The sequence below is a fragment of the Lutzomyia longipalpis genome, chromosome 4, assembly GCF_024334085.1.
Source record: "Lutzomyia longipalpis isolate SR_M1_2022 chromosome 4, ASM2433408v1".
Taxonomy (NCBI): Eukaryota; Metazoa; Arthropoda; class Insecta; order Diptera; family Psychodidae; genus Lutzomyia; species Lutzomyia longipalpis.
Genome location: NC_074710.1, coordinates 22234360 through 22254378, shown reverse-complemented (window position 1 = coordinate 22254378; position 20019 = coordinate 22234360). Strand labels below are relative to the sequence as shown.

The 20019-nt window shown below is 35.5% G+C and overlaps 1 protein-coding gene and 1 long non-coding RNA gene across 3 annotated transcripts in view; both read left to right on the top strand.

The window, feature by feature from the left end:
* LOC129794946 (uncharacterized) overlaps positions 1-20019 on the top strand; it is a 271489-nt gene that overhangs the window by 220249 nt on the left and 31221 nt on the right. Inside the window, exons 8-11 of one of the 2 annotated variants that reach the window (XM_055835883.1) lie at positions 728-867; positions 1380-1509; positions 4854-4982; positions 6341-6541. In XM_055835883.1, coding sequence (XP_055691858.1) covers positions 728-867; positions 1380-1509; positions 4854-4982; positions 6341-6541 — 600 coding nt within the window. The remainder of the gene's footprint in view (positions 1-727; positions 868-1379; positions 1510-4853; positions 4983-6340; positions 6542-20019) is intronic. The other variant, XM_055835884.1, reaches the window with a different exon arrangement.
* On the top strand, positions 7835-10210 carry LOC129794949 (uncharacterized). Its single transcript, XR_008751094.1, has 2 exons — positions 7835-8883; positions 8975-10210. It is a non-coding gene; the product is annotated as an uncharacterized LOC129794949 (long non-coding RNA).

The window sequence follows — 20019 nt, the reverse complement described above, 5'->3', positions numbered from 1 at the left end:
AAATTATTTAAAATTTTTGATTTGTCTAGAAATGTAAATAATAACGTCACCATTGTGAATGTTGTCTCTTTTAACCCTTTCGCGTTTTTTGATTCAAACGTTGACCCAAACATGAAACATTTTATTTTACAATTTTTTTTATGAATGCAATTGTTTTTATAGTAAGAAATACATGAAACTCACGCAGAAGAAGTCGAAAACAACGTTTTGCCTGAAAAATGCTCTCTGAATTCGTCTATAGAATAAATATCGAGATTAAAGAACGCATGTTTCAATGTTTTTATGTTTCACGTTGAACGCGAAAGGGTTAATGCATGATGAAACATTCGGGGAGGGGCTCCGAAATTTCACCAAACAGCGCATACAGCCCTAGATGTTGCTCGCTGTGAAATATACCCATAGTGATGATGATAATGCATGAAACATTCGCGCAAATGTTTCATCGATGTTTTAAAACAAAATACTTGTTTCCTGGTATTTTAAAAAATCATGAAATATTCTAAAAACTCCGTTTGGAGTTTAAGAAAATTTAAACTTTTTTGCAAAGCATTTTTTTTTCGTAACAGATTATTAAAATTACTCTATGAATGATAAATAGGAGCAAGAAAGTATATAACCAACTCTGTGTGTGTACGTAGCATTTTAGATGGTAAACTTTAGTTAAATATCGTGAGTCCTATCTTATGTTAACTCCCCCCAATCCTTCGTCTTTTTCTCCATGCACCAGATACACCATCATTTGCAATTTCCCGAACACCGGGCTTTGGGTATCCGCTGAGGGAAGGAATTGAAGTGTCATTGAAGTGCGACGTCGACTCCAATCCACCGAGTACGCCGGTGTGGCAGAAGGACGACGGGGACACACCGGTAAGTGGCTGTTAAATGCATCCATCGACTCCTTCGCCCTCCCTTTCCATTTTCACTGCTGCTGCATTTAAATGTCATGGAGAAAATTACATTTTCAAGAGGTGCGAAAGAAATTGTGTGTATGTGTGCCACTGACAAGTCTTTCACTCGCCAAGGATCTTTTGCTCATCAGTGTGCCATTCAATAGTGTGAGAGAGATCCTTCAATCACCTCAAAAGCAGCTCCTTCAGTATTCTGAATTTTCCCCAAACTCTCCTTCTAATAAATTAAAGCTCCTCGCTCTCAATTTCTCAAAAAATTTCACCAAAAGACGCTGCCAGAAGGAGAAAAACTTTGCTGTGAGAATACGAGCAATTTAGCAACATGATTTCATGAAAGTTTTTCCTTTTTTCCACCTCCTCAAGATCCTTCTATACATGTATTTTGATACATATATTGAAAATAAAAATAAACTGCTACTTTTTCTTTTTTTCTCTCCCCCCCCCCCTTTGGAAAAAAAATCTGTGAAAAAGGTTCCACAACCTGGTGATGGCTTCCTCAATTTCACCTCCATCCGACGAGAACATTCGGGATGGTACAAATGCACTTCGAGACATCTGAACTTTCAATACTCCAGCATTGGGTACTATCTCAGTGTAAGATGTAAGTATATCATGCACCTATCAATGCTATTTTCTCCTTCCTCTTACCCTTTTCACAAGATATTTTTGCAATATTCAAAATTGTTTACCCACCTAAAGGAGCTTTTGAAAGCTTCAGCTGCACCGTTACTTTATATATAGTTTTTATATATTTTCCAATATCAGCTAAAATGGTTTGAAATTGAATTTGAGCTTTTTCATGAAAATGAAGAAAGAATCATATATAGCTAAAAAACAAGAGTGAAGAAAATTCAATTTAAAAGGTTCATTTATATCAAAGAAAAAGGAATTTATTTATTTTGAACTGTTCGCATTTCAATGGAGAATATTATGAAAAGAAAATGTTGCAAAAACTGCAAAATGAATAACCTCCTTTTTGTGATTATTTATGTAGAATATATCCTGCAATCATTTTAATGAAAAAGGATTTTTAAAAATATTCGATAGGGGCGTAGTCAGGAATTAATTGAAAGGGCGTGCCTTTAAATTCATTTTAATTCCTGAAGATTTTGGATTAATAAACCGTTGAAAAGACTGTTGCATTCAAAAGAGCAGCTACTGACTAATATTACTTGTCAAATTCAAGCAAATTCAACGTTTTTCTTTCAAACGATTGACATTTTTTTTTCAATTTTACATCCTTTTTCTAAATGTTGACGTTTTTTTCTTTCTTTCTAAAATTTCTTATTTTTTCAAACGCTTGATCTTTTTTTTTTCGAATGTTAGATGTTCTTCTAACGGTTGACGTTTTTTTTTCTCTAAAAGATACTTTTTAACGATCGCTCGACGTTTCTTTTTCTATTTTTGTTGCTCTTTTTCTAACATTTGATGTTTTTTTTTCAAACGTTTTTTTCAAATCTTTCTAAACTCTTGGTTTTTTTTCAAACGTTTGATGAACTTTTTCTGACATTCGTCATTCGTTTTTCAACGTTTAAGATTTATTTTCAAAACTTATTCTTTTCCTTAACGGTTGACGTTCCGCTTTTTTTAACTTTTGATATTTCTATTTTGACATTTCGCTTTTCTTTTCAAACGTCAAACAATTCTTTCTAAACCGTTAATTTTTTTTTCAATCGTTTGAAGCTCTTTTTCAAGCATTTGTCATTTATTTTCTAAAGTTTAAGATATTTTTCAAAACTTGTTTTTCTTTTTATTGACGGTTGACTTTTCGTTTCTTTAACTTTTGACATTTCGTTTTTCTTTTGAAACTTTTTGACATTTTTTGCTAGTTTTGTTGTTCCTTTTTAATTGTTAGCCGTTTTATTTTCTAACGGTTGAAGTCTTTTTGAATTTTTTATTTATTTCAAACATTTGACTCTCATTTTAATTGTTTGTTGTTGACTTTATAACATTTGACGTTTCTATTCTAACGTTTAACGTCTCTTTTCTAGCGTTTTATGCATTTTTGAAACATTTGATATCTCTTAACGTTAGAAAACCTTTTTTTTAACTTTAATTAATTTTTAACTTGAAAAATTTGCTTCTCTTTCTAATTGTAAGAAAAATCTTTTACTAATTTTTCAAATTCTTTTAACAGTTTAACACTTTCCTGTCTACGCCACTGACATTAAAAGATTTAACTGAAAAAATATTTTCCTAAATTAATTTTCTATACATTCGCTTAATTCCTTTTTAAATAAACGAGGTAAATTGTCGCTTCGCTCCAATTTACCTCGCCCCGCTTCGCGGGGATTTGTTGCGCTTCGCGCAAATTTTAAAGAAAATAAATTGTGAAGGTTTAAAGGTAAATTAGGGCGCTTAGGGCCACTTATCAATCCCAAAAGAAAAATTCGCAAAGAGAAGAAATCGTTTTCATACAACATTTCAGGCGCCAAATTCAAAAATTCGCAAAAACTGCATGAGAGTTATATGGGGGCTACCTGAAGGGGGGCTTCGGGGGGAAAATGGATACGGCCACTCGAAACCGCCTGATATAAGGAGCCACTGTACCAAATTTCATCGCAATCGGTTAAACGGTGTAGATTTGTATAGCTGTACAGACACGAAGATTACCAACAAACAGACCTTTCTTTATTATATAGACGAGGTAAATTGTCGCTTCGCTCCAATTTTCCTCGCCCCGCTTCGCGGGGGGTTTTGCGCTTCGCGCAAATTTTAGAGAGAAAAAATTGTGATGATTTATAAGTACGATTGGGCACACTCATCAATCTCAAAAGAAAAATTTGCAAAGCGAAGAAATCATTTTCATACAACATTTCCGGCGTCAAATTCAAAAATTCGCAAAAAAAGCATGAGAGTTATATGGGGGCTACCTGGAGGGGGGCTTCGGGGGGAAAATGGATACGGCCACTCGAAACCGCCTGTTATAAGGAGCCTCTGTACCAAATTTCATCGCGATCGGTCAAACGGTGTAGATTTGTATAGCCGAACACGACGGAAGATTACCAACAAACAGACCTTTCTTTATTATATAGATAGATAGATGGAGAGCATTCATCAAACCCAAAGAAAAAAAATTTGCAAAGAGAAGAAATCATTTCCATACAACATTTCCGGCGCCAAATTCAAAAATTCGCAAAAAAAGCATGAGAGTTATATGGGGGCTACCTGAAGGGGGGCTTTGGGGGGGAAATGAATACGGCCACTCGAAACCGCCTGTTATAAGGAGCCTCTGTGCCAAATTTCATCGCGATCGGACAAACGGTGTAGATTTGTATAGCCGAACACGACGGAAGATTACCAACAAACAGACCTTTCTTTATTATATAGATGTTACTTTAAAATTCTTAAAATACTTCCAAAAAAAATTCCAACATAATATGCAAATGCTGAACATAATTTTGTCACATCAAACATGTTTGAATGTTGGTGGGGTGTGGTTAAAAAGAAATTAATTTATTCCACCATTGAAATGGTGTTTAAGTTCACATCTGCCACATAAAGTTGTGATTTTGCCAGAAAATCGTCAAGTTCTTTTCCAAACTCACCCCCATCCCTTGTAACCACCCCTCCTACACACATCCATGCTCTGAACATAACCAAAAGGCATTTCTGTATGTTTCATTTAGGAATGAACTGATTCAATTTGAATTAATTTACATACCATTGCATTAGTAATTGAAAGAATTTGCATAAGAGCAGTCATGGAAGCATTGCAATATGCTGCTATGTTGTTCTTAACTCTACCCCCATTCCCTCATCTCCCCCCCCCTAGAAACCCCTTCACGCACCGGAACTGTCTGTGAACTTACCCCAGTGTTTATGACTACATTTTTTTTTGCTGCCTTAAATGTCTCTCTATGAGGGTTATGGGAAGAGAATGTTTATATTTCTGCAAAATAACATACTCAACCCCTTTTTGAATTTTCTCGCCCCCATTGCCAGACGATTCGGTGGATGTAACGTCGGAACCCATTGAGCAGGAGATGTCGATAGCTGCATCGCATAACCCCTACAAGCCAGCCCAATTGGAAGTTCAATTAGGTGGCGCCGTTACATTGCAATGCCCTCAAGGTAAGGAATAATTTATCCCTCAAATATTTTTTTATTTGGCCAAAAATACCGGAGATTATCCAGGAAATTTTAAGCTGAATTTTCCGGAAAATGCAAAGAAATTTTTAAAAAAGATTTATGCTTCTATCTCAATCAGATATGATTGATAAAAATTATTTTTAGAAGATATTTAGGATGTCCTCGAAGGAGTTTATGTATTTTGAGGTACAGACAAAAGAAAAAAAATATTAAAAAATGTTTAGAAATCCAAAAAAAAATTAAAAATCTTTAAAGATTTGCCTAAGAACCTATAAATCATATAGGTAACCAATTCATCTTATTTTGGTTTTTATTAGTTAAAGAGCATATGCTTCATTGCTTTGTTTTGTACTTTAATTTTCAATCCAAATATTTAAATGTTTACTATGTTTAAAAGTCAAAATCAGTTACAATGAAACCGAAAACAAGTATTCACTTTACATTGGTCAGTTTTGGTAAACTTCGCTGTAGATTTACTCAAATATATTAAGCCACGCCCAAATTTTATAATAATTTAATTTTTATTTGCACTGAAAAATTATGCTTTAATGCTCTACAAATTATTATTTTTTATTATTTTTCTGATCAATTAGCTGTGATTCTTTCGAAGTTTTTAAATATTTACTTATTTTTTAATATCTCTACTGGTAAAATGGAGCAATGATGCAAATGCTTTTTACACAAAACCATGTGCAAAAAAAGAAAAGGAAGAATTTTAAATGAATGAGTTAATCAAATATCCGACGCGAAATTCTGTCTCTTCAAATTTTTGAATCGTTTATAGTCTCTTATTTAATCATTAAATGAAGCATATGCTTCGGATCAAATCTTTTAATCAGAAAATTCTGCTTTTGATCAGAAAAATGTTCCATTTTGTCCATTTTTGTTTGTTGAATCACAAGAGAAACTCCCCAATATCCACTGCAATCACATAGAAAAGTGCAGTGACAGTACAGTTCGGGAGTACATAACCTCAATTTTTTTAAACAATATTTATGAATTGGATGAGTTCCATTGTGTTCCACTAGCGTTGCATCGGGACCTTTTGAGCTTCTTTATAACCTTCATAACCTTTCCTGCCTACCCGGATGAAGTTTTAAAAATAAAATAAATAATGTGAAAAATAAATAAACCGTTAAAACTTCCTTAGAATATTTTTGCAATTCTTTGTAATATATTTTCAAATCTGGTGTCCGTTAATTAATCCATGAGAGACCTAAAAATGAATAAACTCCTTCTGAACCGTCATAGGAGTATTTTATTCAGCAGTTTTACCCTTCATTCCTTCTTTTTGATGGCTATTTTAAAAATTTCCTTTGCCCCTAAAATCATTCCAACAGGATCACTTGGGTGCTGGTCACAATTGGATCCTGTAACAGCACGCCTAAAGGGCCTTGGTGTGGGTCTTTCCACGCCAACGGGGCAATCAATGCTGAAGGATGTGGTGTACCAGGATGCCGGTGTGTACAAGTGCATTGGTCAGAGTCCTGCGGCAAAAAAGAAGCTCGAAGTTCTCCACACCGTTGCTGTTGCTGTGAAAGGTAAGTCCCCCATCGCACATATTCTTTACTCCTATCGCACATCATCAATCTCTAGACATGTTCACGCAATCTCGTGGAAACTCCCAAGTGGGTCATTCAACTTGGATGCTATATAGAGCTTGGGGTGTGAGAAATCTACCCCCATGTCGCTCTTCTACATATATTTGAATTTTAATCGAAACTCCCAGAGAATTTCTTCCGCCAAAAGTGCTTGTGGTGGGGGGGGGGAGGGTTGGTTTATAGAGGAAAAAACCGTGGAGGAGGAGGGGTTTGTCACACCACATTCAGCCCTGAGAACGCCTCGCCCCGAAAATGAGAAAAACCTTCGCTCCTCTAATATCGAATGCTGGAAAATATACGACAGTTGGTTCGGTTTGGGGGTGGATTGGGGGGAGGATGAATTGAAGGAGGAGAGAAAATAGGAAACGATATTTGTGTGGAGGAGGGAAGTTCTTTTTGCTTTTCTCTTGCTCAATCCACACAAAGGCATATATAGGAGGGTTGAAAGTAGGGGCGGGGGTGGCAAGATGAGAGGCCGAATATAAAATGGGAGCCGATTATTCGAAGAAAATGCCATTTCCCATGACGCGAAACCAAATAAAACGTTTACCTTCCGGTCATCAATATGTTCCACTTTCGAATCGAATGGAATTTTTTATGGTTCACCCCTCCCACAAAGCCAGCACCACATAACCCATCTCAAAATCTCAACCCCCGCATATATATTTCCTTCATTCCACCAATGCATAAAAATTCAACATTAAAGCAGTTTTGGGGAGGTTTTTCTTCTTCTTCTTCTTCGAGAAGGGGGGTGAGTGAGTGAGAAAATTTACACAGATGCTGAAATTGTATAGTTCAAGGGAAATTCAAGCACATTTTCCATCCGTTCGATGGTCGATTTTGCAATCTAGATGGGGTGTGGATATCTCACCAACATTTTTCTTACCCCAACTACTGCTACAATGCATTTGAAAGGCACACACACACCCTCTTCGATAACAAACAGAGATAGAGGAATCTTGGATTAAATTTAATTCGATTCCGATATGATCATCTCATCATTTTTTTTTTGCCTTCATTCGCTTTTTCAGCCCCAACTCCCGCACAAATTCCAATCCACCCCCGCACATTTGCCATCTTTCTCAAATTCTTTCTTCAATTGCTTCCGAAAAATTTGCACAAGAAGTTTAATATCTTCGTAAAATATCTCTCCCGGAGTTTCGGAGGGTGGATGACTCAAATGGTACAGGGTGGGGTAATTGAAGTGAATTTCTTTATTTTTTGTAGAACAATGCTATGTGCCCCGGTAGAGAAACCCTTCTACCGTATTATATGTTGAGCTGTGGCACTATGTGTGTCTAGGGTTGGACAGCTCTGGGTGAAAGAGTGAGATGAGTCGTTAGCTCTATGCCGCTCATCAGGCACTCATAGGTTCAGTAGCCCACTGTTGCTCGTCCGATTCAGTTCGGGACCCGTTAGCTCTTCAAATAAGGGTAGTTATTAGCCCATGTAGGAATATCGTCCTACATATCAGAAGTGGGATAGGGTCCGCGTGTGCCACTGCGTGTGGAAAACCGTGAAAATCACGGCGCGAGTGAAAAGAAAAGTGAAAATTTCGGAGACGACGACGCAAAAGGCAGCGAGACAACATGGCCGCCACCGTGTGGAGAAAAATGCGGCGTAGAAGCAGCGAAATGCGACAAGATAGGACTGCGAAGACCATCGAGAAGCGCCCCAGCAACTGTGTGGTGGAGCACCCGGCGATGGAAGTAGCGCAAGTACCCCTGAGTGCCCCAGGAAAGGGAAATAAAAAGAGAAAAATTGAAAGGGGAATATGTTTCTTTGAATTGAAAAAAGTCATGATAAATTTCTGAGAAATTTTTGGCAATTCCAGAAATTTCTATGTGTTAACCCTTTTGTGTATGCTATGTGTGAATGGTGGCCACCCGCACAAAATAATTGTCTTGTCTTGTCTTGCAATAACATGTCGTAACAGGAATTCCTTTTCAGGTTATTCATGATAATTTTTGAAAATATTTCATGTGAAACTGCATAGGAAAATTCATAAGAAAAAAATGAAAAATGTTTTAAAAGTGTTTCATATGTTCGTGAAATTAGCCGAGTTTCATGAAACAAGATTCGGCGAGATTGATGAAACATGAAATGTTTTTGCTGGAATTTGACCATATCGTGACATTTCGGTCGTGCCGATTGAATACTCGGGTATTGCGTCATATTAAATGTCATTTTATATGCGTGTTTGATTGTTTTGAATATTCAAGGTATTTTGTGAGGAAATGCAAGAAAAATTCCATTAAATATCATAAAGAAATTGCTGCAGAGTAAGTAAGAAGATAAAGAAGTGAGACAGGAGAAGCTTATGAAGATAAAAAGTTTAAAATGCTATGTGTAATTTAACTCTTTTAACTGCAGGAAACACAAGTCGAGAAGGCAAAACAACACGGTTGCCATGCCCATGGGAACAAAGAAGCTAAGCGCAATAATACAGCGATTTGATTCAGATTGACCGACTGCATTGACACTGAAGATTGGCTTGTAGAAGTTGAAAAGGCGCGTTGATGTATCATTGGGAAGAGAGAGTGATAATTCTTTATGCATCTATGTGATTGAGGAGACCAGCAAAAAAAATGGTTCATTGAGCCAAAGCGAGGCTGGATTCGTGGCAAAAATTTCGCGATGAATTGTTGCAATTCTTTCCTACCGTTGTGGATTTAAGGGCATCATTGTTGACACAAACTTTGAATCTCTCACGCAACTTCTCCGCGTGCTAATTGATGCGGAACAAAACACTGAAACATAGACGATTCCAAGCAAGACAGGCGCTATTCCAAGCGCAAATCTGGGTAAAATTCAGGGCGATACCATCCGTACCGCCATGGCAAGAAGAATGACATTGGGAAGCACACAAGGAAGCCAAAAAGGAGAATGAGTAGAAAAGCACCGAAGATCGACGAAGCTCTGAGAACTTTGTTACAGATGCAAGAAGACCGGACATTTGATTGCTCAGTGCCCACAATAATTCCGATGAATTCCAATGTAGGGATAATTAAATTGAATTTCGAGAAATAAAGAAACTTAAGCCTACTGAGTGTAGTCAAGTGTGAAGTCAAATAAAAAGAAATTACAGAAATGCATTGTTATTTATTCGAGATTTTAATTAGTTGTTTTTCAGGACAGAAAAGTGAAATTAAGATCTTAAGGTAAGCCTACTAAATATAAATGGAGAATAATTTCTTTGTCATTTTAGAGAATGGACATACAACGAGGAAGCAACAAAGAAATGTGAAGGATTTAAAATATCAAATATTATATGCCCCACTCAGACACAATCTAGAGGAAATGAAGGAAGAGAATCTTAAGCCTACGACCGGAATTGAGGACTGGATTGATGTTAAGGAAGGCTATGTGCCAAAGTCAAGCAATGGCTATGTGCCGCTTGAAAGCTGAGTGCGCTAAACCAAGATACAAAGAAGGAAAGGAACCCGAAGCGTATAATAGGAATTAAGAATTGGATAGAAGGAAGATAAATCGCTAATCAAGACGAGAGCCGAAGCAAGAAGACTTCGTCTTCACTAGCTGAGCCCCAGGCTTAGTTGCTTCACAGAGCTCATAGTACTATGTGTACTCCATCATGGAAAAAGAAAGAAACAAGAGATTAAAGAAACAGGATGACAACAATGAATTATAGCGGAAGAAATCAGTACACTGGATTGACCATTCACTTCATCAATGAGGACATTGATCATATCAGGAAGGCCGAGATGTAGAACAATGCTATGTGCCCCGGTAGAGAAACCCTTCTACCGTATTATATGTTGAGCTGTGGCACTATGTGTGTCTAGGGTTGGACAGCTCTGGGTGAAAGAGTGAGATGAGTCGTTAGCTCTATGCCGCTCATCAGGCACTCATAGGTTCAGTAGCCCACTGTTGCTCGTCCGATTCAGTTCGGGACCCGTTAGCTCTTCAAATAAGGGTAGTTATTAGCCCATGTAGGAATATCGTCCTACATTTTTAATAAAAGAAATTAACATAAATTCAATGTATAGTGCTAAAAAGATTAAATTGAGGAGGAAAACATAAAAGTGCTACATTTTGGCATAAAAAATTCTAAAATCAATTCTAAAAAAAGTATTAAATTCAAACCTAAAAGCACTAAATTCAAGCTGAAAAAAGAAAACGATTTTAAGCCCAGAAAGACTCAAATTGAGGAGCTAAAAAATGATGTACTAAACTTAATTCAAGTCCAAAAAGTACTAAATTTAAGCGTAAGAATTCTAAATTGAAGCTGATAAAGATTCAGCTTTTAGCCCAATAAAAAAGTTCAGTTTGAGGAGCAAAAAAATACAAAGTACTAAATTCAATTCAAAAAAGTATCTAATTTAAGCTCGAAAAGTGTTTAATTAAAGTTTAAAAATAATAAATTCAAATCCAGGAAGTATTAACGCTTTCACTTTCATTGGATCATTCGAAGACCAAAACGCGTATCATTTTATTTTTCAAAATTTTACTTAATTTAATTGTACTTTCAACTTGGAAATGCGTAAATTAAACAGAAATTAGACGTAAAGAAGACGCTCTGACTGAAAAATGTTTTCTGAGACCTCCCGCAGAATAAATATCACGATAAAAGTAGCACATGTTTCAATGTTTCATGTTTCACGTGGACAGGAAAGTTTCAAACTTTTTTTTTGTTTTAGCAAGAAAGGTGATTAAAGCTAGGATTGTTTATTAATATTCGGCTGACTCGCTAAAAACATTAGAATATTCGACAAATAAACACTCCTTGGCAATTTAAAATCATAAAACGAATCTTAAGTAAACATTTTGATGTTTCACTTAAGTGATTTCAGTGGCTAAGAGGTTAGCGCGTGACTTTTATATTGCTACAGTCGATGGTTCAAATCTCAACACAAGCGTTTGGTTTTTAACTTTTTTTTCCAATAATTTCCAACAGTTTATTCAATAAAAATGATTAAAATTAGCACAATTCTCATTTTTAGGGCACAGAAAAAAATTCCTGAAAATTAATTTGAGAGTAAGGAAAGTCAAATTTCAACCAAAGTTCTTAAAATTTCGTGAAAAAGTTCCCTAAAACTATTGTTTTACCGAATTCATTATAGATTTTTATACAAAAAAAGACCTTTGTGTCATTTTTATGCACTCAAAATCTGCAAAGAGAATTCCCTGACTGAGTTAATGAGTAAATTTGTATTAAAAAGTCTCACAAAATAATTATTTTTCAACAAAATTTACCAATAATGAAATTTACCTATATAGAAAATTGAAAATCTGAATCGAAAAACAAACTTTCAGAAATTTTGTATTTCATAAATAATTCAATCAATAAATTTTTCTCTGTTTTTGATTCAAATAAAAAGCATTTGAATATTGAAATAACAATCTGTTTTTGGGAAACTAAAATCCCAACACATACCGATTGGCGACATGGAGTATTTTTGCAAATCCAATCTCTAAATACGCATTAATTCAGCGGGGAATAGTCTGGTGTGCAATCCCGTATAAATGGGATAAATGTGATATTTCATGCAGTGTGTGCATTGGACCGAAATTCGGCAAATAGAACAAACTTAAAATATCGCCCCAATATGGTTATACGATAAATTTTAACATCTGCCTCCGAGCACTTTAAGTTATAATCTCGTGTGAATTTATATACTTCCCTCCCGCACCCACGCAATGTACATATAGATGGTGAAGCTATTGGTTTTGTATTTTAGAATAATGAACTCTCTACTTCACCCGTTGGTCGGGGCCAGGCAATGTTTGTGGGTAAATTTTAATTAATTTTCTTACAATTTTCTCAAATATTTTCTTCTTTAAAAATGTTTTTTTTTTCCTTAATTCAACCCTTTGGGTATTAGAATAAAGATATTTGATTTGCAAATAGAAATCCTTCTGTAATCCTTTCTGGTGAAGTGCTTAGAAAGAAATTGGAAGGTAAATAAAATCATCCCCTTTTGAAATTGAAACTCCATCCCTTGTGGTGAGTTTATAAACCAACTCCCGGCTCTCGCAAAAGTCAAGAGACCGGAAAACGTATGTGTTTGCATTGTTGGGAATCTCATTTGGGGAAACATTTTGTGTGGAAAAGTACTTTGATGTTGCAAACTTGCTGAATGCATGGGAAATTGATGATTCAATTCTAATATCAATTAAATTTCACGCTAAATTGTCGATGCAGAACCGCCAACAAATTCGACATCAGCAAAATTTTCTATTATTGAAAATTGAAAATTGGGATTTTCTCAATGAATTTTGTGGCTAAATCCAACGAATTTTCTCTTCAAAAGTCAATTTATACCAAATGGAATCCTTTGCACAAATCTCTCCTCTCTCAAATCAAGTACAATAAATGCCCGAAGAGCCCGGAAATAAAAGGATAAGCCACGGAATTTGGTGAGATGGCAAAAAGTTCTTTTTGCCCTTCGAAAAATCCAATCAAATCTCGGGGCTTGTTTACCGCATTCAAATCGTTGCGTAATATAGAGAAAATATCATTCGATTGTGTCAATTTTCATTTAAATTTATTTACTTATCATCCTCCATTTTCGACCCTTATTCATCTCTCTCCTTTTCCAATTCCACTTACAAATACAAATCCACTCAAGGGCATGATACTCCTTACAGAGGGGGCCAATTGAATTGAAGGGTATACAATTTAATTCCCCGAATTATGTATAGTTAATGAATATTTTTTCTTTTTAATCCGAATGGATAATTCCAAGACATTTGAAACATTTGCTGTGTCTTTTGATTCTTTTTTTCAACCCCCCTCCCCCCACGAACCCACCGTGGATTTGCACTTAATAATTTCCAATCTCATTGAACCATAAAAATCAAACAACTGACCCAAAATAGGCATTGGAAGCCATAAAAAGTGGAAATTTATTGCTCCCGGATACGCAATTTTTATGACTTTATAGAGTACAAAACGACGCTGGTGGGGCTCGTTCTTTTTATGTAAATTCCTTCCCTCGCGAGTTATTATCATTTGTTTCAGCCACCCCCAACTACCCTGAGGCTATATGCGTGGTGTAATAAACCCGATAAGCAGTTTATTTGGGGTATTTTTATTTCTCTCCACACATTTCCAATAAAATAATTATTAACATTTCGGTCATCATTCATGAAAACCAAACCCATTCCTTTGTGTGTGTGCGGGGGAGGAAGGAGAATTCTCTGGTCCATTTTATTGCAGCCCTCCCCCCGCCCCCTAAAGTAAAATCAAAATACATGCTGTAAACATATATAGGAGAACATTGAGTAGCCTGAGAGTTGTAATGTTGTGGCCGACATTGAAACACTCCCTTGAGTGAAATGAATTTGCAGTTGAAGCTCGTCAGGGCAAATGGTTGTATGTACGGAGGCTCGGCGAAAGGAGTAAAAGAGACGTTTACCTTTAATTAAAAGGCACGATGGTACGAGGAAGTTAATTAAGAAGTGGTTTCACTTGGAAACCATTGAACCGTCCCGAGGATGATTACACCGGTAATTGAAAATGTTTGACCACACCATGACTTCCCAACACACCAACTCTCAGGTTCTCTCACTATTTAAATACATTCCGGGCAGTGTTTTTACATGATCACAGGGGTTGTTTTCAGTGACAGACTTCCTGTAACTTTCTTCAGTGCATTTAATGGCATGTTCTATCGTAACTATCATAGAATTCAGCGCAGTAATTAGTTGGGAGGAAGTTGAGGTTAAATTAGCTCGTTGAGTTAAAAATAATTTCCTCGTGTGAGATTGTAAAAAAAAATATCAAAAGCCTAAAGTAAATGAGTCTATGTAGTCTATATGGCGAATTGCTCTGGGGCAAGAAATCAATTTTCACCCGCACAGTCTTGTAGAGAACCAAAGAAAGATAAGGAAGCGCCAAGAAAGCAAAGATTGGCGGCTATTATAGTGCGGTAGATCTGAATTTTTACTTTCAAATAATGAAACTAGGATACATGTAGGCCCAATTTTTTTCAGGATTGGCTCAGAATTTGATCCTGATCAATTTTCCGTTGAAATAGGGATCATACAGGTTGAGGGATTTGAGAAAAGTCTCATGTTTTTTTTTTTTTTTTTTTTTTTTTTTTTTTTTCGTGTCGAGGCGCTTCTCCTCGTGGTGGAGAAATTGTCAACTCCCAAATCGGCAGTTGTGGGGAGCACCACCACACATATTGAGTATGTGAGGGAATGTTTCCTCCGTGCCCCCTTTGTTCTTTTGCAATTCGAGATGTAACATATACTATTGTATCTTTCATATGGTTTTGATCTCGAAATTACAAGTTTTTGTAGCATGGTCAATATCAGCTCTTATCACTAATATTGTCCGTGGGCATGAGCGGGACAGCCATCCGACAATATGAAAAATTGCCGTGCAGTGTCGAGCTTTGAACCCACAACCCCGGCGGAGGTAGAGCAAATGCACCGAAAAATGCATCGACTCTACCACCATGCTACGGCCGAGGTCTCATGTTGATTTTCCCGTATGTTTTTCCAGGAATTTAAATAAAATTCTACAAGTGGCGCCACGGGTGGCACCAAAAATAAACTCAGATTGACAAAATTATGAACTTCGAAGTTTTCCCGCGAAATCATTGACAAAACTTTGTCAACCCTTTGTTTACATTTTTTATGCGAGATAATGGGATTTTTTTTGGGGCGTTTTCCTGAAAATTAAGATGTTTTCCAGGCTTAAATGGATTTTCCTTACACCCTAAATAATTAAAGATTTTCTGTGAAGAATTTCATAGCATTTCAAATGAAAATTAATTGGAATTATTTAAGTGTGAACTGCACTTTGGATTATTTATATGGACTTATCACACATTATTCGTCAACATAAGAGCATAAATTTCACTAAAAACATAACACTAAAGCATAAATTCTTTGAAAAAAAAATCACAGAAAACATAAAAAATGTCAACCTAAACTTATTTTTATGACCACCCGTGGCGCCACGTGTACAATTTTATTCAAATTATTGGAAAATTGTATGGCGGAAATGAAACGGGGAAAATGCTCAATAAGCTCAACCTGTATGACCCCAATTTGAACGGGAAATTAATCAGAATCAAATTTTAAGCCGATCCTAAAAAAATTGGGACTACATGTATCTTATTTAATTATTTTGAGGTTGAGGTTAGAAAACCTCTTACTTTTACTGTACTATTACCAATTTTGTCCCTTTAAATGTTTCAAAACATTCGCATTAATGTTTCGTAGCGACAAATACATCGATGAAACAGGAGAAACATTAATGCGTATGTTTTGAAACATTTAAAAGAACAAAAAAGTTCCTTTGTCTCCAAAGATGATTACAAAAATGTTTCAAACTTAACTAATCAAAACTCATTGACGAAACTTTAGCTTCTATGTTTCACGAATTGAAACTTTTATTATTACCATTATAATTTTTTAAATTGTTACTGCAACTAAAATTAAACATTTCTTAAATTATTTTGTGAATATAATAAATTGTTTCGCTAACCTCCAGTTGTTTGCTAAAAGCCTCTCAAATTTATTATTATTCTCAGAATAACATGGAATAATCTCGTTAACTGATACCTAGAAGCACTTCAGCTCCACATAGTACTCATACGTAACAATTCAAAGTTTGATCCACGATATTCATCATAAAAGTTTTCAATGTTTGATCCTTATCTATTTGACCACCGAAAGATAGTTTGGTGTTTCGCTTGCAGAAATTGTGCCTATCCTTATTGAATTTCCTACACCCTGAAATTCACCACGAAGCTCAAAACTTCATCCACCATTCGGGTTAGATTTATGCAAACAAGTGCATTGAGTTTGCAAGACTCTCCCCGCACATGAGAGAGAAAACTGGCAGAAGTTGCGATTTATTGATTTCAAATTCAATAAAAGCATCTGCGGAGGATTACAAAGTTTCATTGCGGATGCTTCTGACCCACTTTCCTTTGAACACTTTTCAATTTCGCATTGAATATGAATTCAATTTCAATTAATTCATCACATTTTGCACTCTCAGAAAGGTTTCATTCCCCGCCGTATTTTCTATACAGTCGTGTATCTTATTTTGTTGAATTTCTTTTTATTTGAGGGGGTTGTAAATGGGAGGAAAAGCGAAATATAATTTACTGCAATATATGTATGTAGAGAGGGATGGAAGACGTTTGCGTCCGAAAAGAATACAAAAAAGTGAGTTAATCGACTGTAAGGGGTTTATTGCTTGGAAATTGTAGTGTTCATTTAGACACCCTTAAAATAAAACTATGTATGCAAAAAAAGCGGAAGTTATATGCATTTTTTACAGTCTTTTAGACTTTTTAAATGTCTCTCTGTCTTTCCTGCTGCTATCAGTCGTTGAATCCCTCACTGCCCTCCCGCAGTTTCTTTGCAATTTCTTCTTCTCGTCAGGAAGGGATGGATAAGAAAAAAAGAGATTGTGGGTGGACGAATGAATTGCAAACTCAACCACCACGTAGTTCAATGTAATGACGATATCCCCCATATAAAATACAAAGAGTGTAGGTAGAGCAGTTAACATAGCGCCATATTTATATGACACACCATTCGACAGTTTTATTGTTGGCGATAAAAATGGAGTTATACATTGTTATTTAGTACCTTAACTCCCTTAACTCTTACGGGCTCCTTCTCAACATTGTGCTCTCTAAGCAAGCAAGTTGTTGCAATTCCACGGGCAATTTTATCTCCTCAAGGAACACAATCTATACAACTATGTATCACGTACTCATGTACCTTTAGGTTGCTTTTACTATACAGAGTTCATTTTTACAGTAGCTAAGGGGGCAAAGGTTAAACTTGAAAGTCATCACAATGTTGAAATGCAAAATGTAGCGAATGCAGAAGTTATTTGGTTGAAATTTAGCAATTTTTGGTTGTAAAATAATTATTTCAAACAGTTTTTTGTATGACGTTATGTTTTAATTATTTTCAAACGAGGTAAATTGTCGCTTCGCTCCAATTTTCCTCGCCCCGCTTCGCGGGGGGTTTTGCGCTTCGCGCAAATTTTAGAGAGAAAAAAATTGTGATAATTTATAAGTAGATTGGGGTTACTCATCAACCCCAAAAAAATTGCAAAGAGAAGAAATCATTTTCATACAACATTTCGGGCGCCAAATTCAAAAATTCGCGAAAAATGCATGAGAGTTATATGGGGGCTACCTGAAGGGGGGCTTTGGGGGGAAAATGGATACGGCCACTCGAAAGCGCCTGATATAAGGAGCCTCTGTACCAAATTTCATCACGATCGGTCAAACGGTGTAGATTTGTATAGCTGTACAGACACGAAGATTACCAACAAACAGACCTTTCTTTATTATATAGATGGAGAGCACTCATCGAACACAAAAGGAAAAATTTTGCAAAGAGAAGAAATCATTTTCATACAACATTTCGGGCGCCAAATTCAAAAATTCGCAAAAAATGCATGAGAGTTATATGGGGGCTACATGAAGGGGGGCTTTGGGGGGAAAATGAATACGGCCACTCGAAAGCGCCTGATATAAGGGGCCTCTGTACCAAATTTCATCACGATCGGTCAAACGGTGTAGATTTGTATAGCTGTACAGACACGAAGATTACCAACAAACAGACCTTTCTTTATTATATAGATGAATGAAACATTTGCGCTGATGTTTCATCGATGATTTAACATAGAAGAAACATCAGCGTGAATACTTCACGTTATAAAAGTGATTAAAGAAGCAAAGTTATGTTTTCCTGTCAGTAGAAGTGTTTCAGAAATATAAAAATTGTTTCAAGAAAATAAAAGTCATCGATAAAACATTGAAGCGAATATTTCACGCGTATGAAGAGACAAAAATTATAACAATGCTAATGTTTTTCTAAGAAATAGAAATGTTTCAATACAATATATTGTTAAAACTAACTGATGAAACATGAGTGTACATGTTTCATTAACTGAAAGGATTAAAACAGACACAGAAACATAAACTTGACGTCAATGTTTCCATTTTTATGCAAATTTACGAAGAAATCAATCTCTCAGTGATAAATGGTAAATCTGTTTGATAATTTATTATTTTATTTTTTTGTCTCTTCATACGCGTGAAATATTCGCTTCAATGTTTCATAGATGACTTCTATTTTCTTGAAACAATTTTCATATTTCTGAAGCACTTCTGCTGCCTGGAAAACATTATATCTTTGCTTCTTTTATCTCTTTAAAAACACGAAATATTCTCGCTGATGTTTTTTCGCTGTTAATATCATCGATGAAACATCAGCGCAAATGTTTCATTAATTTAAAAAGATTAAAAATAACGTCATTTATTATTTAATTCTCTTGAAGATTTCATTTTACCAGCTTGTTTTCTCAAAATGGCATCGTGCATCATATAAATGAGCATGAGAAACAATCTCTATGTTATTCACCTCTTTTGGGGATTTAATAAAACGCAACGCATGACGAGGGGAGCTTATTAAATAGATGCGGAACAAAATGCAAAAGCTCTCATTTCATGCCCGTGTTCTTGATGAGTTTGACTTGGCCGGAAATGAGAGAAGCATCACCCATGATATAAGCAAACCACTTGGGGATTCCTATAAAGTTTTCCGTATAATAAGAAAATGCTTCAAAGTCACAGCAAAAGCTCAAGAGGCGAATGGTAAACCAATTAATTTTATTATTCTGGGGCGAACATGAAATGAGATTTTTCTTTTTATTTTTTTCATTTAACTTTTATGAAGATTTTTCTGTGTCATCTCTCTCTGAAACTGCTCAATAGGTTTTTATTGCATTTTATGTATTATTTTCGAAACAGATGAATTATATCAGAAGATTCCCGGAAAAAATTAGAAGATTCGGGAAAGAAATTTAGAAGATTCGCAAAGGAATGTAGAATATTTGCAAAAGGATTTTAAAGATTCACAAAAGCATTTTAAAGATTCACAAAAAAATTAGAAGATTCACAAAAGAATTGAGTGAATTTTCTAAAGGCCATTGTATTATTTTTCTCAAGGGCCTGTAACTATGCAAAATGAATGAGAAAGAATGACTCAATGGGGATAACTCAAGAGTAAAAATTAATTTTTGAATAAAACTGGTTTTTCATTTTTTTTTTTCAGAAACTTCCTTTCTAACGATTGACGTTTATTTTATCATTTGACGTTCGTATATCGCCATTTTTTTCATTTATTTGAACATAGAAGAAGTCTTTTTTAGCTCTTGACATTCATTATAATTCCAAATATTTGACATTTTAGTTTTAACAATTAACTTTAACGATTGACGTTAATTTTGACATTTATTTTAGTGTTTGACATACTTTTTAAAACGCTTCAAGTTTATTTAGACGTGTGACGTATTCTCGCTAAAGGTTAACAAAACTTGTCAAAATTTTGACGTTTCTTTTAAATTTTTTGACGTTTATTCGCACGTTTAGCATTTCGACGTGCCCGAAGATTATGAACCATAT